Source organism: Vespa crabro, chromosome 6 (genome assembly GCF_910589235.1).
Source record: "Vespa crabro chromosome 6, iyVesCrab1.2, whole genome shotgun sequence".
NCBI lineage: Eukaryota > Metazoa > Arthropoda > Insecta > Hymenoptera > Vespidae > Vespa > Vespa crabro.
The window spans coordinates 1,447,064-1,471,554 of record NC_060960.1 but is presented as its reverse complement, the minus strand read 5'-3'; the positions used below and the strand labels follow the sequence as shown (position 1 = coordinate 1,471,554).

General features: G+C 30.2%; 5 protein-coding genes and 2 long non-coding RNA genes across 12 annotated transcripts; 4 read left to right on the top strand and 3 right to left on the bottom strand.

Moving 5' to 3' along the window:
- Positions 1-269: 269 nt before the first annotated feature.
- Positions 270-14,055, bottom strand: LOC124424696. Of its 2 annotated transcripts, none has more exons than XR_006942359.1 (3): positions 13,961-14,055; positions 12,173-12,342; positions 270-1,247 (listed from the first exon to the last, which is right to left on the bottom strand). It is a non-coding gene; the product is annotated as an uncharacterized LOC124424696 (long non-coding RNA). The 2 variants fall into 2 exon arrangements; XR_006942360.1 differs by lacking the exons at positions 12,173-12,342; positions 13,961-14,055 and adding exons at positions 6,852-7,039; positions 7,625-8,275.
- LOC124424691 (vitamin K-dependent gamma-carboxylase) lies at positions 8,491-12,831 on the top strand. Of its 2 annotated transcripts, none has more exons than XM_046964095.1 (10): positions 8,491-8,914; positions 9,301-9,551; positions 9,640-9,961; positions 10,050-10,232; positions 10,299-10,462; positions 10,559-10,950; positions 11,051-11,251; positions 11,465-11,703; positions 11,795-12,109; positions 12,181-12,831. In XM_046964095.1, the coding sequence occupies exons 2-10, from the start codon at positions 9,320-9,322 to the stop codon at positions 12,344-12,346; spliced, it is 2,214 nt and encodes a 737-aa protein (XP_046820051.1). In that variant the 5' UTR covers positions 8,491-8,914; positions 9,301-9,319; the 3' UTR covers positions 12,347-12,831. The 2 variants fall into 2 exon arrangements, with proteins under 2 accessions (XP_046820051.1, XP_046820052.1); XM_046964096.1 differs by having other exon boundaries at positions 9,279-9,551.
- Positions 13,169-17,450, top strand: LOC124424692 (organic cation transporter protein-like). Of its 3 annotated transcripts, XM_046964097.1 has the most exons (9): positions 13,169-13,271; positions 13,499-13,541; positions 14,439-14,610; positions 14,680-14,919; positions 15,091-15,349; positions 15,701-15,869; positions 15,953-16,260; positions 16,357-16,640; positions 16,731-17,450. In XM_046964097.1, exons 3-9 carry the CDS (start codon positions 14,446-14,448, stop codon positions 16,992-16,994), a joined length of 1,689 nt encoding a protein of 562 aa, XP_046820053.1. In that variant the 5' UTR covers positions 13,169-13,271; positions 13,499-13,541; positions 14,439-14,445; the 3' UTR covers positions 16,995-17,450. The 3 variants fall into 3 exon arrangements, with proteins under 3 accessions (XP_046820053.1, XP_046820056.1, XP_046820055.1); XM_046964100.1 differs by lacking the exon at positions 13,499-13,541 and having other exon boundaries at positions 13,194-13,271; XM_046964099.1 differs by lacking the exons at positions 13,169-13,271; positions 13,499-13,541 and adding an exon at positions 14,160-14,290.
- On the bottom strand, positions 15,309-16,501 carry LOC124424697. Its single transcript, XR_006942361.1, has 3 exons — positions 16,392-16,501; positions 15,592-15,661; positions 15,309-15,428 (listed from the first exon to the last, which is right to left on the bottom strand). It is a non-coding gene; the product is annotated as an uncharacterized LOC124424697 (long non-coding RNA).
- Positions 17,292-19,847, bottom strand: LOC124424693 (odorant receptor 43a-like). 2 transcript variants are annotated; one of them, XM_046964102.1, is made up of 9 exons: positions 19,251-19,847; positions 19,026-19,145; positions 18,800-18,917; positions 18,452-18,713; positions 18,208-18,327; positions 17,981-18,071; positions 17,783-17,854; positions 17,477-17,609; positions 17,292-17,392 (listed from the first exon to the last, which is right to left on the bottom strand). In XM_046964102.1, the coding sequence occupies exons 1-9, from the start codon at positions 19,407-19,409 to the stop codon at positions 17,310-17,312; spliced, it is 1,158 nt and encodes a 385-aa protein (XP_046820058.1). In that variant the 5' UTR covers positions 19,410-19,847; the 3' UTR covers positions 17,292-17,309. The 2 variants fall into 2 exon arrangements, with proteins under 2 accessions (XP_046820058.1, XP_046820057.1); XM_046964101.1 differs by having other exon boundaries at positions 17,691-17,854; positions 19,251-19,845.
- Positions 19,848-20,267: 420 nt separating this feature from the next.
- Positions 20,268-21,283, top strand: LOC124424748 (protein bcn92). The gene is made up of 2 exons (XM_046964219.1): positions 20,268-20,422; positions 20,745-21,283. Exons 1-2 carry the CDS (start codon positions 20,340-20,342, stop codon positions 20,953-20,955), a joined length of 294 nt encoding a protein of 97 aa, XP_046820175.1. The 5' UTR covers positions 20,268-20,339; the 3' UTR covers positions 20,956-21,283.
- A 392-nt stretch (positions 21,284-21,675) lies between these two features.
- LOC124424658 (syntaxin-16) lies at positions 21,676-23,973 on the top strand. Its single transcript, XM_046964028.1, has 5 exons — positions 21,676-21,901; positions 21,977-22,195; positions 22,300-22,507; positions 22,636-22,892; positions 23,272-23,973. The coding sequence occupies exons 1-5, from the start codon at positions 21,821-21,823 to the stop codon at positions 23,479-23,481; spliced, it is 975 nt and encodes a 324-aa protein (XP_046819984.1). The 5' UTR covers positions 21,676-21,820; the 3' UTR covers positions 23,482-23,973.
- Positions 23,974-24,491: the final 518 nt, after the last annotated feature.

Below are 24,491 nucleotides of genomic sequence, written 5' to 3'. Positions count from 1 at the left end.
TAATTATTAAAATTTTCAAGCAATTCGCAATCAATTAATTAATTTTCTATAACCCAATTTTAATTTATATCTATACAAAAATTATATAATATGAGAGTTATATTACTAATATAATTATATTACAAGTATAATTAAATTATAAATAATTTTTAAATATATATATACAAGTTATACTTATGAGTTATAATTCTATTAGTTATATACTTATGAATTATAAATATATTAGTTATACTTGTATTTATATATTAAATTATATCAAATCAATAAAAACTTCGAATATAAAGTAACAAATTCAACTTATGGCTGAAATAAAATGAAATAAAACTTAAAAAGTATGAATATATGTAAAAGTATGTAACTTCAAAGTTACATGGCGTTATAAACGGTCAAATGTTTTCTTCTGAATGAAACAAACAATTATCTAGAGTCATATGTCATCATTACAGAATATGAATAAAAATGAAAGCATTCTGTAAAAAAAAAAAGAAAAAAAAAAATGGCAACTGCACGTTGAAGTATTGCGTGTGTGTACCGAGAGGGTTCCATCTAAACGAAACGTTAAGTACAACCGGAGGATATTGATTCAGGTACTGCTTGTCGGTAAATGTTTGCATCACGTGAATTGCCTGTAGCGATTTGCACTAGCTTTCAATTAAAACACGTCTATCTCTGAAATAAAATTACCGAAGAGTTGCACCTTTTATTTTATATACCCCGTTACATACTTAATACATTAATGATAAACAGTAATTCGAGAAAAGTTTAATTTTAATCATTCCCATAAATGTTTTAACTTTTCTATAAAAATGATTGACGCGTTATCTAGAAAAATAGATTTTTAAAAGTTAATCCATTAGAAATTAAGGTTCTGCAAAAACTCATATATAACAACAAAGACGATCAGATAATCGAACCTCAAAAAGGATACTAGAATAAAGTTTTTGCAATGAATGCAAATGACTCGCCATTACTATGTAAGCCTTTTCAGTTTGTTCCAAAAGAAAAGTCCGATCGTTTCGAACCCCCTATAAAAGGGTGCCCGCTTTGCCCCCATGCGGATGATCATACGCACCCGCACTTAAATCTGATCCAGATAACGAATCTCCTCTTGCAACGTACCGCATACAACGAGCTAGTATACGTATTCTTCTTTCGAGACGAGTTTTTGATCGAGAACAAGACAATTCGATTGACCCGTCCAACTTCAAAGGGGAAATTCGATCAACTACATCGATCGGCGGTCCACTCTGCAAAATTAATTTATTTCTTATTATCGAAAAATATATATGTATATAATATTATTTCTTATGAATAGTTTTGCAATAAATATTTATGAATACATATTGTAAATATATATTTTATGAGTATTTATTCTAAATATATATTTTATAAATATATATTATATATATATATATATATATATATATGTATGTATATAATAGAAAATTGTAAACATTATAATAAAATTTTTTGCAAATAAACAGAAAGATAAATACAGAAGATTTGATTTTCTTTTTTTTACTTTTTTCTATTTCTGCTTTTCTATACTTTCAAATATATTCATACATTGTACATAAACATAAATTATTCCTTAGAAATGCAATGGAAAAAAGATTATTTATATTAATATACAATTTCCGCAAATGAAAAAGCAAAATTACAAAGATAAATTCTATCTCTTCTTTTCAATTTTTCTTATTCTTTATACTTCCAAAAATATTTATATACTGTACAAAAACATATATTATTTCGTATAGATACAATAGAAAAGAAATTTTTAAAAATTGCAGAAATTATTGTACAAGTTCCTGCAAATCCAAAAGATACATTAATACATACTTTTTCTATTTTTCTATTTTATTTATTTTATTATATTTCCTATTTAGTATTTTTTCCAATACTTTCAAAAATATTCCCTACACCATAAAAAACATAAATAAAGCAGTATCCTTTCGCTAGTAATAGTAACGATATCTGTTCTTCTTTTTGATGATGATCTAACCGAGGGCAAACAAACGATAGAGAATCCGACGAGCAGAAAAAAGAAAGGGGAGAAAGAAGAAACAAAGGCGACATATTAGAATCTATTGTAAATCTCATCGAGGTCGGATAATCAGATACCTTTCGAGGCCGCCAGGTGAGCCAGCTCGAGCGTATAACGCCTTTTGACGTTAACGCCAGTACTCTTGTGTGTGCGCGCACCATAAACGCACTCAACAACAATGCTTAGATCTTAATCTTCCGCCTTGCTTCCCTGTTATCCAGAGACCATTACCATTATGTTTGCACTCCGATCTACCGACTAGGTACTACCCCTTATCGCGAAAAATATCGAGAAACTTTCGCAAGATCTTTAAAATTTATTACTAATATACATTTTATATAAATTCTTATTGTTATAAATATTAATACAATATATTATCTTAAATATATATATATATATATATATATATATTATATAGACGTTATATATAAGTATATACAAATATAAATATATAAAGTAACTAAAAGAAATAATTTATTTATTTTCTTTTTTATAGATCTTATAAAGAACGATGAGTCAGTACTCGTAAAATAAAAATCGCCTTTGCGGGTAATCGCAAGGAATAGTGGTACGATCGGTCGGCCCAATTCAATGCTCCCAAATCTTATTTCAGCATGCAGCCAAATTGCAACGAGGGAGACCTCTTTGTTCGTCGGTCCTGAAACTTCGTCTTCTCTTCGCATCCCAAGGGAATTTTAGGGCATTACGTAGCCCTCTCACAGGAACGATCGTTATCTCTTTAGCAACCTGGGATCTAAGAATCTATCCTCTCTACTTATCCTTTCACGTTCCCTTCCTGTAGAAAATAAATGAAAGAAATGTTCGACAATTCGATGATTCCACATTCTATCATTTTCGAGCCTCCATCATACATTCTCTTATTTCCTATAAAACACAACCTATTTAAAAGATGTTAAAAATTTTACTAATACTTATTCGAATTCTAAAAAAGAAGAACTCGTGCGGAGTGTTCGAAGAATACTATTGGGTCTACTACGATTATCGCAGATGTCTATAGGACTATGCTTTAGCCTAACCTCTCGAATATCAAGCCAACCGGCTATGTCCGCTACTTGAGCACAAGTAAAACAGTTGCCATACGCAGTAAAATAATATCGAAGAAGTAAAAAGAGAATATACACAAGCGTCATTGCTTCCCTATGGATGTTCCGCTTAACAATTACAGGGAGAGAATTGGTCTTGCCGTTGAATAAAATAAAATAAAATAAAATAAATAAAATCATCGAACGAAAGGCAAAAATAAATTCCATTTCATTTCGCTTTCAAGTTCAAAACGTCTGAAAATTTTTAACTAATACCGTAATACGAGTTCTCTCGATATTCTCTGAAAACAATAACGCTTTTTCAATTCGAATCGATCAACAAAAAACTTGCTCGAAATCCCAAGAGAGAGATATTCCCCAGCTGGATGCTGAGTCCTGATAAAAATCGTAACGTTTTAACCGAAAACAAGGCAGAAAGAGAGAGAAAAAGAGAAAGAGTGAGAGAGAGAGAGAGAAAGAGAAAGAGAAAGAGAAAAAGAGAAAGAAAGAGAGAAAGCACATCGAAACCCATCCCCTTCGTTTCACAAGCAGCAATGACAGTAACGGCAAGCACCCTTCGCAGTGACGATCGAGCCGCGTGGATGCTTTTTTTCTATTTCTACCCCAACATAAGTAACTAGGGTACCTGTAGCCCTAACTCGCGTTGTCCCCTTCATCTATCTTTCCCTTCCTTCCTCCGCCTTCTCCTCCTTCTCCTCCCTTCTCTTCTCGTTCCTTTCACGAAAACGTCCTCACGGATGAACGCGTCAGAAGAATAAAAATCGCTCGCATGTAAGAATCGCAAGTATGTCAATCCTGTTCTATCCTAAGAATATGAACTCCCATCTACAGTCGACCCATGCTAATTACATTTAAATTCATTTCGCTGAAGAAAAAGAAATAAATAGGGGACTAACAAGTTGAGGCGAAAGATTTCGTCCGACGGATCGTAATCCCGCGATAGATGAATATTTTAATAATTAAAAACGATTAAAAGAACTGATCGAGAAATGAAAAGTTTTCATGGGTATAGTTTTTTCTGTTTCGCGCATGAAAAGATACAAAGAAGAAAAAAAGAAAAAGGAAAAAAAAACGAAAAAAGAAAAGAAAAGAAAGGTTAGGAGTGTGAAAATTCTCGTCCCCGTTTATTGACAAAACATTTCGAGTAAATCCGGCTTGTCCACGAGGCGCGAAAAAAAAATCCTACCACTTTTGAGAACGATCCTTACGGCAGCTGGATCTAACAGACTGTAAATAATAGGTTAGCGGAGAGTCAGATTTCTGGAAGACTGGTTTAAGTTATGCAAACCGAATGGAATATCGATCAGGTGTTTACCTCGATGCTTTTAAAATCGAATCTTGATATGTAACGAGTGCTTAAACTAATCGACATTGTTGAATCGTCATCGTTGTTTGAATTAATCTAAATTAAAAATAATTAAACGTAATGACATTTTGAAATTTTGATGACATGACATAGACAAGATATGACGTGGAAAAAAATGAATTGACCAACCGTCATCGAGTATTGCCCCATTATCTATAGACTGTCACGGTTTTAGAGGATTACACGTCGATTACGAGGCTCAATTTTAAATCTCTCCGCCACTCAGCCGTTCTCCATAACTTTCTCTCAATCCCGTGGCAACCCTTTTGTGGCTTACTCGATGGTTTTACAATCAGTCACCCGTGCTGTGACATGGTCGATGGGTCGTCGAAGGGTTGCCTCGTTTCGTTAAAGCGGATTACGTTTCGCCTTTTTTTTAATTTTTTTCTTCTTACACTTTTCACCAAGTCGATATCGAATCGACGTATGGGATCAAAGTCTTTTGATCGATGATCTTCGAAAGAATATCAAAGAACATCTCTCTCCTTTCGTTGATTACGAATGTACGAAAAAAGAAAAAAAGAGAACAGAAAAGAAAACGTGATCTATGTTCTCCAAAGATTCCTCGTAAATCTTGTGGAAATTGATAGAAGTTGGTTTCATCGTTTATATTTTTTTCTCAACCCTTCCTCGTACTTTTCCTCGTCATTGTTTGCGAAAGCAGACCCTTGCGACGTTCAAGGGGGCGTGGCGATTTAAAAAAGGGGTTCCCGAATGGCTTTCGAAAAACGAAATGACCGCAAGGCCGTCACGCTTGTCTCTGTACCTATAAAATAGTTCCGCCTCTCTCTCTCTCTTTTTTTTTACCAATCGTTACGTCACCTATAGTCCAGGTATCCTACTAACGTAATTTAATAAACAAATTTAGCCTCGATTTTATTCCCATCAACGATAAATATTCGTATCAGCGAATTTCTTCGTTCTAAAATCTTTTAAAGAGTTTAAATTTTGTCAAAAAAAAATCTTCGATACCTCGAAGACGTGAAATAAAATTTGTCGGAAGTATCAGGAAGCACTCGATGCCTACTCGGCACTTGGAAACATCAGAGATCCCTCCAACGTACATTGCAAAGGTGCCCCCAGCTTTTTTCTACTATGAATGATGATGTATGGATGTTGGCTGGGCGCTAGGGGCTGAGTAAAGGGTTCCATTGTTGTGAACACCCCCCTGGAGAATGAACCCTCTCGCCCCGCGGGGTGAAACCTTCGTGAAATATTACTACCAAGCAACAAACTGCGTTCTGCAGCCTGTATATATTGTTAATTTTATGCCCGATTTTTTGTCCACTCCATTTTATCCCCCTCCTCCTCCCATTGCTACACAGACGTCGAAAGTGTTACATCCGAACCGTTACCGTATTTCTATCCCCTTTTTTTTAACAACAAACATCGCGACTGTTTTATCCTGAAGAACAAGTTGGTCGTTATTTCTCTTTTTTAGCGTTCGTTACTTTTAACCTGTAAAAATCACAAAGTTACCATTTTTTATCACAACTTAATGAATTGTCTCGTGTGTAATGTCGTAATAGTATTATAAAAAATAAATAGATGAATTATGTTCGTGACAGCTTTTTGAAACTTAATCTACTAAATATTATAACTCTGGTAAATGTAAAATTTTTTTGTATTGATTACTAAAATCGCAGTAAAACGGATTACTTGTATTAATGCAATAAAACCGTAACCAGATCCACATTAGGGCGAAGAATATTCATATCCATAAGTGAGAGAGAAAGAAAGAGAGAGAGAGAAAGAGAACAAGAGAGAAAAGGAGAAATTGTGTAGCAACCCTTAGATGCTAGAGAACAATGAAGGACCGCAATTAACTAGGGGCTCTGTAATCGGAGTCCCGATATTCGATCCAGAATATAATATGCAAATTTGATCGGACACGGTTTTAGAAATTCGCTATGGCCCTTCTACTCTATCAACAATGCGTGACTCGTGCCAACAATAGGAAATAATAAACCGTGATAAATAGCCAAGCAAATACACAGGACAATCCAAAAATGTCCGCTACTATCATTCCTCTCTCTTTCTCTCTCTCTCTCTCTCTCTCTCTCTCTCTCTCTCTCTCTCTCTCTCTCTCTCTCTCTCCTTCTCTATACTTCATCTCTTGGCACATCCAGGTGCAGGACTCGAATACCCAAATAAATACGAAGTGCAAATAACATGAACCCCCTAGTTCAATCGATAGGTTTTTTTGACGAACAAATATCAGCATTAATTTTAACGCTTGCCTATGCATATTAACAGCTGAATTCTGTTAAAGCAAGTCAACATTATCTTCTAATTCTGAAAATCACGTATAATGAAAAAAAACAAAATACGATTTGTGATCACAAACAAACACGCTCATGCACATATCTGTACATACCTATACACATATATAGCGTCGTATATATCGAGAAAGTTGATTTTGAAGAGCCAACCCTGATCAGAATGTGGTCCGCGGAGACAGATTGAGGGGCGTGCTGAAATAAATCAGCCTTTTGTTTTACAGCCCTAAAACGGCCGTTGGAGATTTGGAGCGCGAAGTGACGTCCATTCATAAGAACACCCCAGCTGCAAGAACGAAAAGGCCTCATAGCTACTTCAAAAACTCTAGAATAGTCCTTCTCTCGAATGTACAACACGATTAGAAAATTTGATCTCCTTGGAAAAGTTTAATTACTTTTACTAGGAGGTCAAATTTTCTAGTAAGAATAAAAAACAATTCTTTTTTTTTTTCATATATATATGCATATGTAAAATCGTGAAATTGATCGAAGAGACAAGAATATTCGAAAATAAAAAAGATCTCGAAGAATTTAATAGTTATAAAAATAAAATGAATAATATATACATATATATATATATATATATATATATATACGTGTGTGTGTGTGTGTGTATATACATATATATTTAAGCATAAAGACAAAGATAAATATTTACTTAAATAATTTACGATTGATTATCCTTCCTTACGTTTTTATATATCAATTCTTTCTACTGATCTCATTGTCAGCCATTTTTAACATGATTTGCAACGCAAACGTCGCACGAAATAATTAACAGCTTATGCGTTGCTTAATATCCACAAAAATAATCTCTTAAAATAATCGTATATAAAAAACCATTCCTAATAACAAATATTTAAATACGTACTCGATTAAATTTCATCGTAGACAACAATCTGGCATCCTCGAAATCCTTCTCTAGACACTCAATCACGTTGACGGTTCGTTGATGAAGTAAAGGGGTTAAGCGTTATGCGTCCTACTGGAAGTGATTCGAATTAATGTCCACGAAATCATGGGCTTCGATCTCGATCCCTAAGGAGTTGTTCGATGAAAGGGAAGAATTTAGCGCATCACAGAATGTCCTTCAGGATTTGACGATCATCCTCTCCCTTTTTCTTAGAGAAACTGAGACTTCCGTTAGGATACGATGACTAATCTAACAAATGACTTTATTTCGAATAGATCCCTTATAAAATATTTTCCTCGTTATTTGGGGTATAGTAATCCTCTTTTATCCTCTTCAATCTTATTTCTTATCAAATCGACAAAACCTTAAATTAGTCAAATAATAACTACTTCAATATCGAATAAAAATAGAAATAATCTTTTCGCTAGGATCAATATTTCTTTGTATTTGTGAAAATGTCGTGGAAAAAGTCGAATGAAATGATGCTTGACGATGCGCCAATAGTACACAAACATGTTGAAGAAAAACAGCTCATATTATATAAGATATCAGATCGATAACTAATCATCTAACAATAATATTATTTCAAATAGATCCCTTATAAAATATGTTCCACACTATTTGCGGGTTGTGTTCTTTTTTCATCTTCTACAATCTTATTTCTTATCAAATTGATAGAATCTGAAATCAGTCAAATAATAACTACTTTAATATCAAATAAAAATAGAAATGATCTTTTCGCTAGGATCGATATTGCTTCGTATCTGTGAAAATGTCGGGAAAAATATAAGCACGTGGAGAAAGTCGAGTGAAAGAGGTGTATAGCGGTGCGCAAATCATATATACACACACGTTGAAGAAGGACAGCCGATAATATATAATTATTGCGCGGGCGCGGGTCAATAGTCGGCCACGTTGCCTGGCGACGCTCTCACTTCGTATTCTCTCGAACTCTGGAACACGGTCGGCACATCAACTTGTCTTCCTCCTTTGACCGTACTCGCGCTCGGTACGCACGCGAAAAGAAAAAGCAAAGAAGAAGAAGCAAAGTCTACACCGCCCTTTCCCAACAAATCCCAGCAAAGTCTTTCCTTTTCGTAAAAACATCTCTCGAAGTGTGGATTTCGAGATCGATCAACTTTCATCTCACCTGAGTGATCACGATAAAGATCAGCCTCTTCACACTGGCTTCTCTTTGAGAAGATCTCGAGTACGTGTTAATGGACATTCTACCTGAGTATTGAATATGTAAGTACCTACTAAACTCCTTTCCCTATAAGTTTACTTTACTTTTCAAAGAGAGGATTCGATTTTAATCTCGAACACGTATTCTTGTTTACTCCGTCGCGTTCCAATAATTTACATGTATCTAATCGCGTTGCTATTAATTCCTCTTCGACTCACGGTGCGATACGTTCCATCGAGAATCACTAAATTCTACTGATGTTTTTTGAACTTGACATGAAAGCCAAAGGTGATCATTTTGTACTCGTGAGATTTTTTTAATTTACATTTCACTTTTTTATTATCTAGATAACTTTTTTCTTTTTTTTTTATATATAGCAAAAATTTTTATCTAGATAACTTTTTTCTTTTTTCTTTTTATATATAGCAAAAATTTTTCATTATCTTAGAATTTCCAAAAATATCGGTATGGAACCGATTAATTCAGAATCTGTAATTTCCGATCGAACGATCGACGAGGAAAATGTGAAAACGTTGAAAACGAAAAAATTTGAAATAAGATCGAAACGTTCATCATATGAAAAATTCGAAGACGCTTGCGGCTTTAAATTCGTCGAATTATCGAGTTTCGAAAATTTTGTACGACTTCTCTATCGACCGACGGATCCAGCAAATTTGGGTATAACGAGAGCACTTTTTGGTGAGTGAGATATACTTATGTATGTACCTGGAAAAAAAAAGAAAAGCAGTGAACATATTTTTTCACAAAATCACATCATATCCAATAGGTTTGTGTATGATAGTGGACGTTGTCGAAGAAAGAGGATTGGCGGATATCGATATAAAATGGGGAGATTCATGGGATTGTCATTTCCCACTGATTCACGGAATGAAACCACTTTCATTACCTTGGATGATAGTACTTTACGGTGCAATGTGGTTAGGTGCTTTTGGTATCATGCTTGGTGTCAGATTTAAATTTGCTTGCGCTTGCTTCGTCGTTCCTTACTGGTATATATTTCTATTGGATAAAAGTTATTGGAACAATCATACTTATCTTTATGGTATCGTAGCGACTCTTTTTTGGTGTACCGAAGCAAACAAGTACTTGTGAGTACTTGATACGATTAACGTTATCTCATTTTATGATTAAATAATACTTCTGTTATTAAAGGAGTCTTTCTTCATTGTCACATAGTGCGTTCGATGCCAGTGATGCTAAAAATATAAAGGAAACCGTACCACTATGGAATTATTTTATTTTGAGATTTCAATTTTTCGTTCTATACTTTTTGGCCGGTTTAAAGAAATCCGGTAAAGAATGGCTCGAAGGATATTCCATGTTGAATCTCTCGAGACACTGGGTTTTCGATCCGTTCAAGTATGTCCCAACTTTTAAATAAACCCTTATAATTTTCCCTCAGAAAAAGGCATCTTGTTTTTATAGAATTTTCTTGACTACCGAAGAAACAGATTTCTTTATAGTCCATTGGTTCGGTTTCATTTTTGATTTAACTGTTGGATTTTGGATGTTGTTCGATAAAACTCGATTACCAGCTATGATATTCTGCACGGCCTTTCACTTGATGAACTCGAGACTGTTCAGTATAGGTAACGTGAATCTCTTTCGTAATTATTTATTTTTTTTTTTTTTTATTAATTCTTTCATAATATTTATCTTCTTGTTTTTTTCTTTATTTTTTTCAGGTATGTTCCCATACGTTTGTTTAGCGACAATGCCCCTTTTTTGTAATGTCGATTGGCCGCGAACTTTTTGCTCTTGGATCGCGTGTAAACAAAATATCTTATTTTCCAAATGTGTAAATGTGATAAAAAATTGTTTCCAAAGTCCAGTTAATAAACTGATAAATGAACAAACGAAAGAGGTTACTGATCTAAATGAATTCGATTCGCAAAAAGCTAATATGGACGTAAACGAACGCTATAAGTCGTCTGAAAATGTAAAACCTATCGATAACTCAACGATGAAAAATGTTAATTCAAAAAAAGTGACGAAAAAACAACAATTTGTCGTATCTATGTTATTACTTCATATTGCCTTACAATTCTTTTTACCCTACTCGCATTTTATCACGAAGGTAAATTATAATAATCATGTCTGAAAAAAAAACAATAAAAACTATGAAAATTTACAAATTCGTAGCAAAATGAAAATAAATAAATAAATTATTATTCCAGGGTTACAACAATTGGGTTCCAGGTTTGTATGGCTATTCCTGGGACATGATGGTCCATACTTGGGATACAATATTAGTTGTGATACGAGTTCACGATAATGAGAGCAACGAAGATCGTTTTCTCGATCCCGATACATGGGTACAGAGTGATCGATGGGTGAAACATGGAGACATGGCGAGACAATATGCTTTTTGTATAAAGGTTTTGCTTTTATCTCGATAGTCTGGTCATATCTTTTATTGTCTTATTAAATTTCGCGAAATTATAAACATCTTCTATCAATTTTACTGTTATTTCTTATCTGATTTTTTGTACATATTGCGTCATGAAATCAATTACTGCGAGGTTATAAACTTGTCACATTTTTTTTCTTTTTTTATACTTTTAATAATTCATATATACTCGCATTTGTAGAATAATATACTACGACAGAAAGAGGAAGCTCTGAATAACAATCCTAAACACGAAGAAAGAGAAAAATGGAATAAACTCTCCTCGAATTTAAGCGTTTACATGGATGTATGGTGTTCTTTGAACGGAAGATTTCAACAAAGAATTTTCGATCCAAACGTTGACATGTTAACGGTCGATTGGCATCCTTTTAAACATGTTTCCTTTGTAATGCCACTTCTAACGCAATACAACTCTTATCGGTAATATAAAAATTTAATATACATGATTCTCATTCACGTTCTATTAATAATTATTACTATAACAATTTACTTCGCTTTGTTATCTCTTTAGATATAAAATGAATGATATTCAAAGAGATGTATACAGTTGGTCAAACTACACCGACGTTCTCTTCGTAGCCGATTTCCCAAGTATGTCATTGGAAAATTACATTAACAGTGATTTCACGAATGTATCGTTGACGGTCCTCGAAGGTGAAGTAGCATATAACGAAGAAAATCAAATGGAAAGTGTCACTTTAAAGAAAGGATTATCAGTCGACGTAAAAACCGAAAAATTTCACAGAATTAAAACGATTACTCCTTATCCAGCCTGTTACATGTATACTTATACCAATCAAACGAAACAAAAATTGGATATCGACAGGTTTGTTATCAGAGCGCGATTGATTATATTAAGAACAGGTAATTAATTACTATTGTTTTTTACCTTTTCAGACAAGTTGAAGACACTAATGCAAAGGAACCATTCTCCCTCGTAAAGGAATTAAATTACAAGATTGATTCTTGGGCGAGAGCATTTAGTCATTTAGCAAATGCCTTCTTCAATCTTGTTTACGACGTTCCTATGATACGAAGAGTACGGGTTAAGAGACAAGCCTAAGAAAACAAACATAGAACAAAGTGATCTCAGATTAAACCAAATTATATAGATATAATGTTAAATCGTAAATAATTTTATTTTAAGTAAAGTATTCATTATTATCATTCAAAAATTTTAGAGACCTATTTTTGTACATTCACAAATACAAGAATGTTTATAAAATTTCTTATTGATTAATCGATACAGATTTGATTAATTTATAATTTCCGAAGTATTTAAAACATCAGAAATTATTGTTAAAAATATTTTAATAATAGAAAAATTGCATAATAATGTTACTACTTATTGAAATCTGTGATTTTTCTATTCTTTATTACCGATAGACAAAATTAGAGAAAACTGTATTACCGATAATTGGACGTTGTCGGTATATTATCTTCTATTGTTATTTTTTGTTATAAAGATGAAGTATTTTTCATAAGATTATTATAAAAAATTATCTAAGAAATTAAAATTAATATTAAAATAAAAGATAATGCATTGCCTTCTGCTTATATATATATATCTTTATATGCTATATATATATATATATCTTTATATATCTTTATAGATATATATATCTTTTGAACATTTTTCATTGAAGATCTAATATGATATTATAAGAAATGTGGCTATTCATTATAACTATAGGCATTAAAAATATATCATACTATAAATCATTATATGTAAATATGTTATATCTGCATATCCATGATAACCATTATAATAGTTTACTTTCGAACGCATTCAATTGGCTTAAATTTTCTTAGTTTATCGCAAGAGGTATTTTATCTGAAGCCACTTATCTTAAATGCTATAAAATGTTATCAGATCGCCGATTGACTACAAACTGAAGGTTTGTCATGCACTTTCAACGAGACCTTTAGTCTTGTTGCTTCTTCTTCGTGACATTAGTGTTCGAATAACCTACGATCGGAAGATTTCTGTAAGTAAAAACGAAAGAGAGAAACAGAAAAGAAAAGAAAGAAAAACAATTTAAAAAATATTAAAAGTCGTAAGCCATGCGTGAATAAAATAAAATGTGTTACGACCACAAATAAAGATAAAAACGTGACAATTTATAGTGTACAACATGCATCGTCTCAAAATACAACGAGAACAACGTCTTCTCTCGTTTTGTTCTTTTTCTATTTCTATTTCCGTTCATTCCAGCTTCATCTAATCTGGGTCGACGCGTTAACAACGACCGATCAAAGTATGTATATTAAATAAATTTATATGAGAAACAAAGCTTATCAAATAAAAGAACATAAAGTTTACGAAAAGAACATAATTAACATTACAATTTTTTTTTTCGTAAAAAAATCGTTTCGTACGAAAATCTTGTGAAAGTTTCGATTCTGCGAGAGAATATGAAGAAAATCTGGATCATTTGAATCCCATGTTTGGCAGAGAAAAAAAAGTGCATTTGAAAAGAACTATTATAATTCCATTAATTGTAAAACTAAATAAAAATTACTTTTTGTATTAACGTGCATCCGTGTTCTGAAGTGCGAAAAAAGATTTTTTTATTTTGATGTTATCATTACATCTGTTATTTGACGTGTACAGATCTTTTTTTATAATGGTAATTGCTTATGTTAATACTTCATTTTACTTTTAGATAGTACTTACTTCCAACGTTTATATTTAGTCGATAATTCAAAATAACCGTGAACTCTTACGTACTTCCTGTATAAAAGTATTAACTTGCTGAGTGTGACATTCACTTCAATAATGATCGTACAAAATGAACTCTATTATCATACGCGTGTTTAACCAATCAGTTACTATACTCAATATTTATTCGTTATCAATATCGAACGATATTCTATAAATGATAAGAAGTTTTCTTTTATCAAACTTCGAGATTTTTACTAAATAAACATTAAAATGAATCGAAAAGATACCACGATGTCTTAATCTCAATTGGTCATTCTATAATATACTATTTAAGGAAAAAACGTACGAATAATTTACTGAACAGAAACATTCAATTAATCGCCAAATTATCAATTTTTGTATAATGATACCATAATCTTTTAGAAGAATTCAAATGCAAAAATATTACAATTGTTCAACAAACATTTCAATAATCTCGTATTGTTCACAGATAAAATATGACAAAATTAGATTCATACCAAGTCGATCAAAAAGAGCCGCTTCTAAATGCACTCGAGAAGCTCGGCGAAGGTTCCAATTTTCTTTATTTGATTTTCATTTTAACGACGATACCAACGTTGTTCAATGGAATGCATTCTATGGCATATATCTTCATAGCCGAAGTAAGTATCTTGCGTAATTGATATCTGTTAAAATTAATTCAATTTTAATAAAATTGATTATTATTTCAGATTCCTAATCACTGGTGCTCCATACCAATTCTTACTTCATCGAATTGGACTGATGAACAAATAAGAAATATTTCATCGGCCAGTTCTTGTACCCAATACGATTATGACTATGAATATTTTGCAAGAATAGGTTTTGAAGAAGCTCTCAAATATAAAAACAAAAATCAAACATTGAAGACAACTGAATGCAACGTTCGAAGTTTTGCACACAACATACAAGGTACTTCTTTCGTGGAAGATGTAAGTTGCAATGTTTTCTAGATCATTAACACAATATGAACAATAATAATAATTCGAGTTTTGCTTGCTCGTGTAAAATTTAATTAATTGAAAGTAGTAAAAGGAAAAAGAAAAAAAAACATCCCACAAATACACTTTATAAATCGCGATCCCATAAATCAATGATCCTAGTGGGATCTCGTGTGCGACAGAATGGCTGATAGATCCAACACCCAGATGATGTTCTCTCTTGGAAAACTCTTAGGAAGCGCATCGTTCGGTATTATTTCCGACAAATTTGGTCGCAGATTCTCTTACATCATCGGTATAATTATGCTGATTATATCTGGCCCAATCAGTGCGATCGTACCTTGGTTCTGGTGCTTCATGATCCTTAGATTAATAAATGGGATAAGCCACGCCGCCATTTTGTATCCTTCCTTTACTTTTCGTAAGTTTTTTATTTTTATTTATCAACGACGAAATGGAAGAATAACGAATAACGTAAATCTCACGTTTATCCTGTATTGCTAATTAATTAATATATTAATTAATATTATCGAACAAGTATATAAGAATATTGCCTGCATAAATACGTCTAACTTATGAGAAAATTTATTATGTGTTAATCTTTATTGTTGAGTTTTTAAATACAATTACGTTTAATAATGTAACTATTTACACCTAACTCACCTTGATTTATGAATACGTTGTATTGCTCTGTACTCTTCATTATTCTCCGTTCGGCATAATACATATCAATCTATAAAATATAAAATCTCAATAATTTCATTATATACAGTAACCGAAATAGCCGGTGAAAAGCATAGACAATGGATGGGTGTAGCATATAACGCTGGATATCCTGTAGGAACAGCAATTATGGCTAGTATAGCATACGGATTACATGATTGGCGATACAAACAATTGGCATCGACATTGCCAGCTTTAATTATGGTTCTTTTTATATGGTAATGATACATAATGTTATTGATATAACTTCAAAGATATATCCTAAATATTTTGATACTTTTTTGTAAATTTTGATCGTCAGGCTAATGCCAGAATCACCGCGATGGCTTTTATCACAAAATCGTTTAAAAGAAGCCCAGAAAGTGATCGAGAAATATCACGGACCTGTTTATAAAACAACAAGCACTAACTCTACAACGGCTGCGCATAAGCCTATATTGCAAATTCAATTGGAAGAAACGGAAGTGTCAAATTCCTCGACTCAAAGGCATAAATTAAAGAACAGTATAAAAGGGCTGGTTATTATTCTCTTTAACTATGAATTGTTAAAAAGAGTAATGATCACAAATTTCGCATGGCTCACAGCCTCGCTCACTTATTATGCCTTAGGTAATATTAATTATCGACAATCCTTACCTATACAAAACATTATTCCAATTTTTGATTTGTTGAATATGTTATTATTATGTTTTCTTTTTTTTTTAGCGTTAAATGTAGACAATTTCTCAGCTGATCGTTACCTTTACATTTTTGTGATGGGTATCACCGAAATACCAGCTTACTTGATACCAACGCCCATTTTGATATATTTGGGACGAAGACAAGCTTGTGCTATAATGTACAGTTTAACGGCATTGCTTTTATTCAGTATTCTTATAATACCAGCTACGAAAACTCTGGCTATAATAATCGTCGCTCTAACAGGAAGATTCGTATTATCTGCCGTCTACAGCATCATGATACTATATACTTCAGAATTGTTTCCTACGGTAAAAAGAAAAAAAAACTAAAAAAGAAATGAATTTTCAAGCATAGCAAAGCAAAGAATATCCTTATTAGTAATAATTTCTTTCATATAGATTACAAGGAATTCTGCGATTGGTAGCAGCTCAGCAATGTCTCATGTAGGTAGCATATCATCTCCCTACGTCGCTGATTTATTAGGTGTCATTGCTTGGTGGGCACCTAGTACTTTATGTGCTTTTTGCGCTCTCCTATCCGGTCTACTCTCTATGATGCTACCGGAAACACGTGGAAGACCATTGACCGACACAGTAGACGAAGAAATCACAAAAGAACGTGGTCTCGTTGAAATAAAAAATTGTTTTGCATGTAATAGATAACGATTCGATGTAATAAAGTTGTACTGAAGTATATTAATTATTATCACTACAACGTATTCACATCGATTATCTGGGAAATTCACAAAAATATTAATGCTGTGAAATCTATTATTTTTACTTTCCAATACAAATTAAAATTAAACAACATTGTAGTGAATATTAGTCAATCAAATTTTATCAATGCAAACGTGCATTCGATCGTATATGTGCGCATATATATGTGTGTATATATATATATATATATATATATATATATATATATATATATATGTATGTATGTATCTATATACACACATACATATGACAACTTAATTTTTACATACTCCACATTAGAATTGTTCTAATCAATATTGTAATGCATGAAGTGTCGTAATGTAACAAGATGTCGTTTTTAAGATCTGAAAAAAATAATTAATAAGATACAATCGAATCTAATAAAATTGATATATTCACATACGTAGCTCTTATCAAATTCTATTCACCGTTCCAAATAATTCGAATGACATAGGAAATAAATTGCCAAGAAACAAAGTGGATTTCTTCAAGCTTCTTTGCAAGATCATCATTAATGAAACTTTTATCTTCGAAGATGCTAAATACCAAGGAATAGTATATCTATATATAGACATAAAAATATTCTTAAATGCTTGCAAAATTTTACATTAGGTCGAATAAACCGTTGAACATTAAACTTACGCTTGATCTAAAATATTAATACTACAATCTATAAGTTTCTGTCCACAATAAAATACGCCAAACAGATAACAAATGATATTAATGATACGTACAAAAGCATTAAGTATACGAGCAGAAGCACTGACGAGATTATAATTCTTATTCGGATTCATAGCTTGTAAAATCTACAATATACATAAAAGCATAATCATTTATAGATATTAACGATGAAAATAATAATTATATATATATATATATGTATATATATATATATATATATATATATATAATATATAATATAAAACACTCACGTCAGTGCAATTCATAATTAGAGATATTACGCCCAAAATTATTAACATGAAATAGGAGTTTGAGAAACAGGAATTCATATGATCGACGAACCTTCAAAAATTCGAAAATTTTCTTGATAAATAATATTATTGAAAGGAAAAGAAAATTAATATTAATATTAAAAAAGTCTATTTCAAATAAATATTTAATTATATGAATATATAATAACATAAAAAAGAAAACATACTCGATAGCGTTTTGATGCGAATTAATAGCACGAACGATCGAGTAGTTGATTTCAAAACTTTTTCTCGATAATGAAATAGAATTTAAAGTACTCTCGTTGAATACTTGCTCGAAACGATATCTAGAAAAAAACGAAAAAAGAAGAAGAAAGAAAACAAATAATTAATAAAAAGATATATCATTGAATAATGATAAAAATATGTAGAAAGACAAAATTCAAAAATTCAAATCTCTTCGATTTTTACCGAACAATATGAAAAAGACCGCAGGCATGTTGCACGATTATAGCATATAATGCTTCAGTCGCAATAACAACAGTCAGTCCAACGAGAAATATCGTATACATATGCAATAAAATAGGATAATAATAAACTTCCTGGTCTATGAAATATTCCGCCACAAATGGACATTCCAGCCGATGAGATTCGTTTAATGGTACAAGTATATCGGAAATAAACAAAAAACTTGTCCAAGTCAGTAGTAAGATAATCGTAAAGAAGGATAAAACTGATTAAAAAAAAAAAAATAGATTATCAATAAATCCGTAAAACATTTTACGTTATATTCATAAATAAAAACTTTGAATTTCATACACAGACAGACGAAAGTAAATTTTTTTCCCTTTTGCGTATATTCTTCCATGATTTCGCGTTCCTTCTCATCGATCAATAAATTCCAATTACGTTGAATTCGTATGATAAGACACTTTATCTATATCAAACATTAACACGAAAGAATAAAATAAAAATTCTCAAGATAATTCATTCACTGATAACTCATTCAATGATAATATACATGCGATTACGAAAATTAATTTACGTTTTCAAGTTGAAACATGTGAAAACCATACTTCATAAGGTATATCATGCAAAGAAACGCGTAAGAAGAAACGTTCACGAAAAGATCGAGCGTAGGCTCAGAAGTGATGAGTTTGAATATCTAAAAAAAAGAAACAAAGAAAAACAAATAGTCATTCATTAAAATGATTAATACACGTCATTAATTCTTATTATTTCTTGTCATATGAAAATTAAGACATTCTACCTGAACGAGTACAGACGAAATAAGAATAATATAAACAAAAAAATTTTGTATCATTTGTATAAATGAATTTATAGGCGACTTTTTAATCATTGGCCAAGAACCGATAACCAATAAAAGTAATCGATTAATATTATAATAACGAATCACTAAAAAGTCCATTTTGTTTAACTATAAGTATAAACGAAGAACGATCTTAACCGAACGAGGACGAACTACACACTGATGACGTAGACGTATACGTTATTTTCCCATTCCACTTTATCGGAACAATTTTCTTTCCTTTTTTCTTTTCGGCGTCATATGGCTAATTCCAGATAATATCGTAATATAGCAAACTACTAGGGAAATTTGATCTAATATTTATACACGATCGCAAAAAAAGTAAGTTTATTTTCTCCATTTGCAAAAATGGTATACCTATCGTATAGATATGATTATACATAATAATAGATGTAAACTGGAAACAATAAAAAATTGTTACAAAGACTTCTGTATTGTTTCCCATGAAAACTTTCTCCAACATAATCTTATATACGATAGTCTCTTGAATTATATTATTGCGACAATTCATTTCGAATTCTTTACTATGACATATGCAACGTAGACAACAAACTTCAGACTTCGTTGCTACGTAAAATCATTTCAAGCTATCTCAAAACAAAAAATATCAAATTATTTTCAATATTTATTAGTTTCAATAATTTGACGATATCAAACATAATAAATATATTCATATATTTAACCATTATAAAGAACTTTTATCTATATTATTCATTAAATTAACGGACTCACCAATCGTTACAAAATATCGAAAATATTCATTTTGATCTACACATGAAGGTTTCAAATAAAATTTGATTTGATTCAATAATCAAATTTTCTCGAATGCTATCCAATAAATGAACGTTAAATTAACTGGTAGCGCCAACATGATAACATGGAAACTTTTGAATTTCGTACTATATGCCATCTATTGGTCTCAAGGAATAATAAGATACAAAAATGTGTCGGTAATGTTAGAATAGTCGTTTGGAAGAAACGTCGAAGAATCTTGTACTCTTTCATTTGCTTTGGTCTAAGTTGTATACGATGGCCAATCCTCGAAATAAAATTTTAAATCTTTACCGAAATTTAATACGAGAAAGTAAAAAATGGAATGCATATAACTTTAGGTAATTAATTATTGTTACTATGGCATGAATGTTTTGGATATCATTTTCTTATATTGATTATAAGAAGCCAATGTTTACTATTAGTTAACCCCTCAAAAAATACAAATCTTAATGAATAATTTCTTTAATTTTTATTCTACTATATTAATTTACCATTAGATGTATTTGTATAAAACTACATACGATTAATTTCTCATTTGTTTAATTAAATTGTCTTATACATATATATTTAATATTCATATTATCCTAAAAATTTATTTCTAATTAATCATTTTCCCTATTAAGTCGATAATGTTTTAACCTATATATTTTTTTTATATAGGATGTATGCACTTCGTAAAGTAAGATATGAATTCCAACAAAACAAAACATTACAAGATGAAAGAGAAATCGAGCAATGTTTTCAAAAAGGTCAAGAGGCATTAGAAATAATTAAACGACAAGTAATAATAGGACACTTATATGGTACAAGACCATTAATAATTGAAGCAAAGACTGCATCTAAAAATAAACTTAATAGTAAATTTGTATAATATAATACGTTTAAAAGTACATTAAGTTTGTATACGCTGTAAAAACTTTTTGTGTTGTATATGTTATATAAATATTTTATGTTGCAAATGATTGTAATACCATCATATTTAAAAAAATATATATATATATATATATATATCTAATATATAATATTTAAACTAATATATATATTATATACAAGCCATTATATATGTAATTGCACAAGCATATACACAAGCTATAGTAGATACATATTATTATATATCATTTATACATCAAGTACATTAATTTCTCAATGTATAATATCTAAACAAAATGTTTAATCAATAAATATTATTTAATAGATAATATACTTATAATTAGTTTTTATAAAGTAGAATCCCATTTTTAGATATGTATTAAAGCAAAAAAAAAAAAATCCTAATATTTTGTGCATATAATATATAGATATGGAATATTATTGAACATATTAAATATATCATATAAAAGAAATATTAACAATTTTAAAATGTTTAATATAAAAGAATAAAAAATTAATAATAAAATAAATATTTTGTATATATATATATATATACATATATAGTAATTAATATATACATATACATATATATATATATATATATATATATATATATATATGTATTATATAGTAATAATTTGTTTTTAAAAGTTTCGATTATTATAAAATAAACAATTACTATTGTGGATTATCTCGTTTTCAAATTTATATATAATATCGATACGTCACCAAAATCAGCTGTTTCATGATGACGGCCGACTGCTGGATCGCAACGAAATAGTTTTCTCCTTCGATTAATAAAAAAATATAATGAATTAATAAAACTTGTATATAAAGTAGTGATAAAATTCGAAAATTTGACAATTATGGCTACGAGAAATTTAACAGAACCTTTTATTTTAATGAGAAATAATGCTCTCCAAAGCAAACATATTTATGCTGAGCAGGTATTCGTATATAACCTGTATCTTAAAATATTACATTTGATTGTTTCGTTAATAATAACAAATATATTATTTCAGAATTTATCGGATAGGACAGCTTTAGTTAGTTCAGATTCCATTCCTGCGGATAATGTTGAACTTAGAAATATAAATTTGAGTGATTCAACACCTCCAGTATGGGCAGATGCATTAGAAGAAACACAATATATTCTTAGTAGATTAAGAATAAAAATAGATAGTTTAATGGAATTGCATGCTAAACAATTAACTAGACCAACTTTAGATGATACATCACAGGTAAGAAACTTTCTTCGATTATAAATAAATTTAAGTGATTTCCGATATTTTTTTATTTGCTTTGATTGTAATACGCATTGAACTATAAAAAATATTTGTTATAGGAAGAGAGGCAAATGGAACAACTATCTCGAGAAATAGGACGTGCATTTGCCAATGGTTATCGTCAAGTACAAACCATAAAAACAGCTGCAAGACACGAAACAAAACCTGCTCAACGACAACTTGCAGTAAATGCAGTATTAGCACTTTCTTCTGCCTTGCAAGATTTGGGAATACGTTATAGATCAGCTCAAAATCATTATTTAACACGTATGATTTAACATTATACTTGTATAATATGTAGAAAAACATTATTGTTTATAATGTCATAGTAATAATTTAATATGACAATGTTTAAATAACTTAATATTATTTAATAACTTAAATAACTATTTCAGAGATTAAATCAAGGGAAGAAAGAAGTAATCAATTTTTTAGCGAAGATCAATCTTTTTTAAACAATATGGCATCTGCTTCTTGGTTAATGGAATCTAATGATGCTAAAACTAATTACTGGGAAGAAGATGAACAACGGCAAGAATCTGTTCTCTTACAATTAGAAGATCCAGAAGAAAGGTTAAAAGTAGCTGTAGAAAGAGAACAACAAATTGGAAGTATAGTCCAAAGTATTGCAGACCTAAAGTATATATTTAAGGTAAATGATATTATTATAAATAGAGTACGCGTATATCAAATCTCCTTTTTTTCTTCAATATTATTATAATATATACTATCTTTCCAACATGTATTTTTGATGCAAGAAAGGAAAAAGTCTTAATGAAAATTTATATAGTTTGTATGCTTATCTCATCTTTCATAATATATTTTATATAATTCAAAAGTAGAATATACTATAATTAAAGACATATGATAAGTTTTTATCAATATAGCTATCAAATAGATAAGACAAATGAAATACTAGTACGTAAATCGAAATATTATTTAAGATTGTATTTCTGATTTAATTTATATATATTAAAAATATATTTCAAATTTAATTTAAAAATTAATTCATTTTAATCTTATACAAACAGGATCTAGCAAATATGGTACAGGACCAAGGAACTGTTTTAGATCGGATTGATTACAATATTGAACAGACACAAGTACAAGTATCTGAAGGTTACAAACAATTAAAAAAAGCTGATTCCTATCAAAGAGCTAATAGAAAACTTTATTGCATAGTAATTTTAGCAGCTGCTATTATTTTACTTTGTTTCTTATTTCTCTTATTAAAGACATAAAGTACAGTGTTCACACACATATGGATCTTCATTAGTCTTCAATAAGTCATTGTTATTTATTAATATGTTTTCCAATTTAATTGCTTATATGTAAAAAATATGTAAAAATAGTGAAAGCGTTACATTTTCATAAAAAGAAATATTCACCATAGAATTGAAAGAATATTTTTTAACACAGTATTTATAAACTTACATATAACAGTTATTAAAAAATAATGAATTACAGAAGAATAATGCAAACTGTGAATATTGATGATAATGCTTACAATGGCCTTTAAAAAAATATTAATGTATTCCACATTATATCAATATATTTTCATTCAATACATAAATGTCAGAAATGTATGAGAATGACATAAATTTTATATGTATAACAGAACTAGAAATAATGTTTTGGAATTATAATAATTCAGCCCTACATATAATTATATTTCCATCTTGAATATTTAAATAATTTTACTATGTTACTGTCATTCCATAAAGTATACAATTAAAAAATATAATAAATATTTATTTATTGTATGTATATTATATGTACATTGCATATATTATACAAGTATACTTATTCTTATCAAAGATGTTTAAAGAAATATTACCTTGTATTCGCCCATTATTCAATTATAAAATGCATTTTTATTTAATATATCGATGAATTTGATTGCAAATATTTATATTGTATATTCTTAATAGGAACTTTACTAATATTAATAACGAAAGAACTCATATACATTTCTGTTATATATTTCAAAAATTTCACTGAAGAAGTTCTAAATATTCTCATATAAATATATTCTGAAATATATATATATATATATTGTATGTATTTAAAGACAAATTGTTGTATTACAATATATGACAGAAAATATTTCGTTAAATTAACGTATAAATTGTTTGTAAAGTATGAATAAATTGACTATTTCATGCAGCCCTGTCTTTTAATTACAATTTTTTAGAAAAATCAGACAATAATTCAAATCATAAAATGATCCATATATAATAGATTTCTTTCT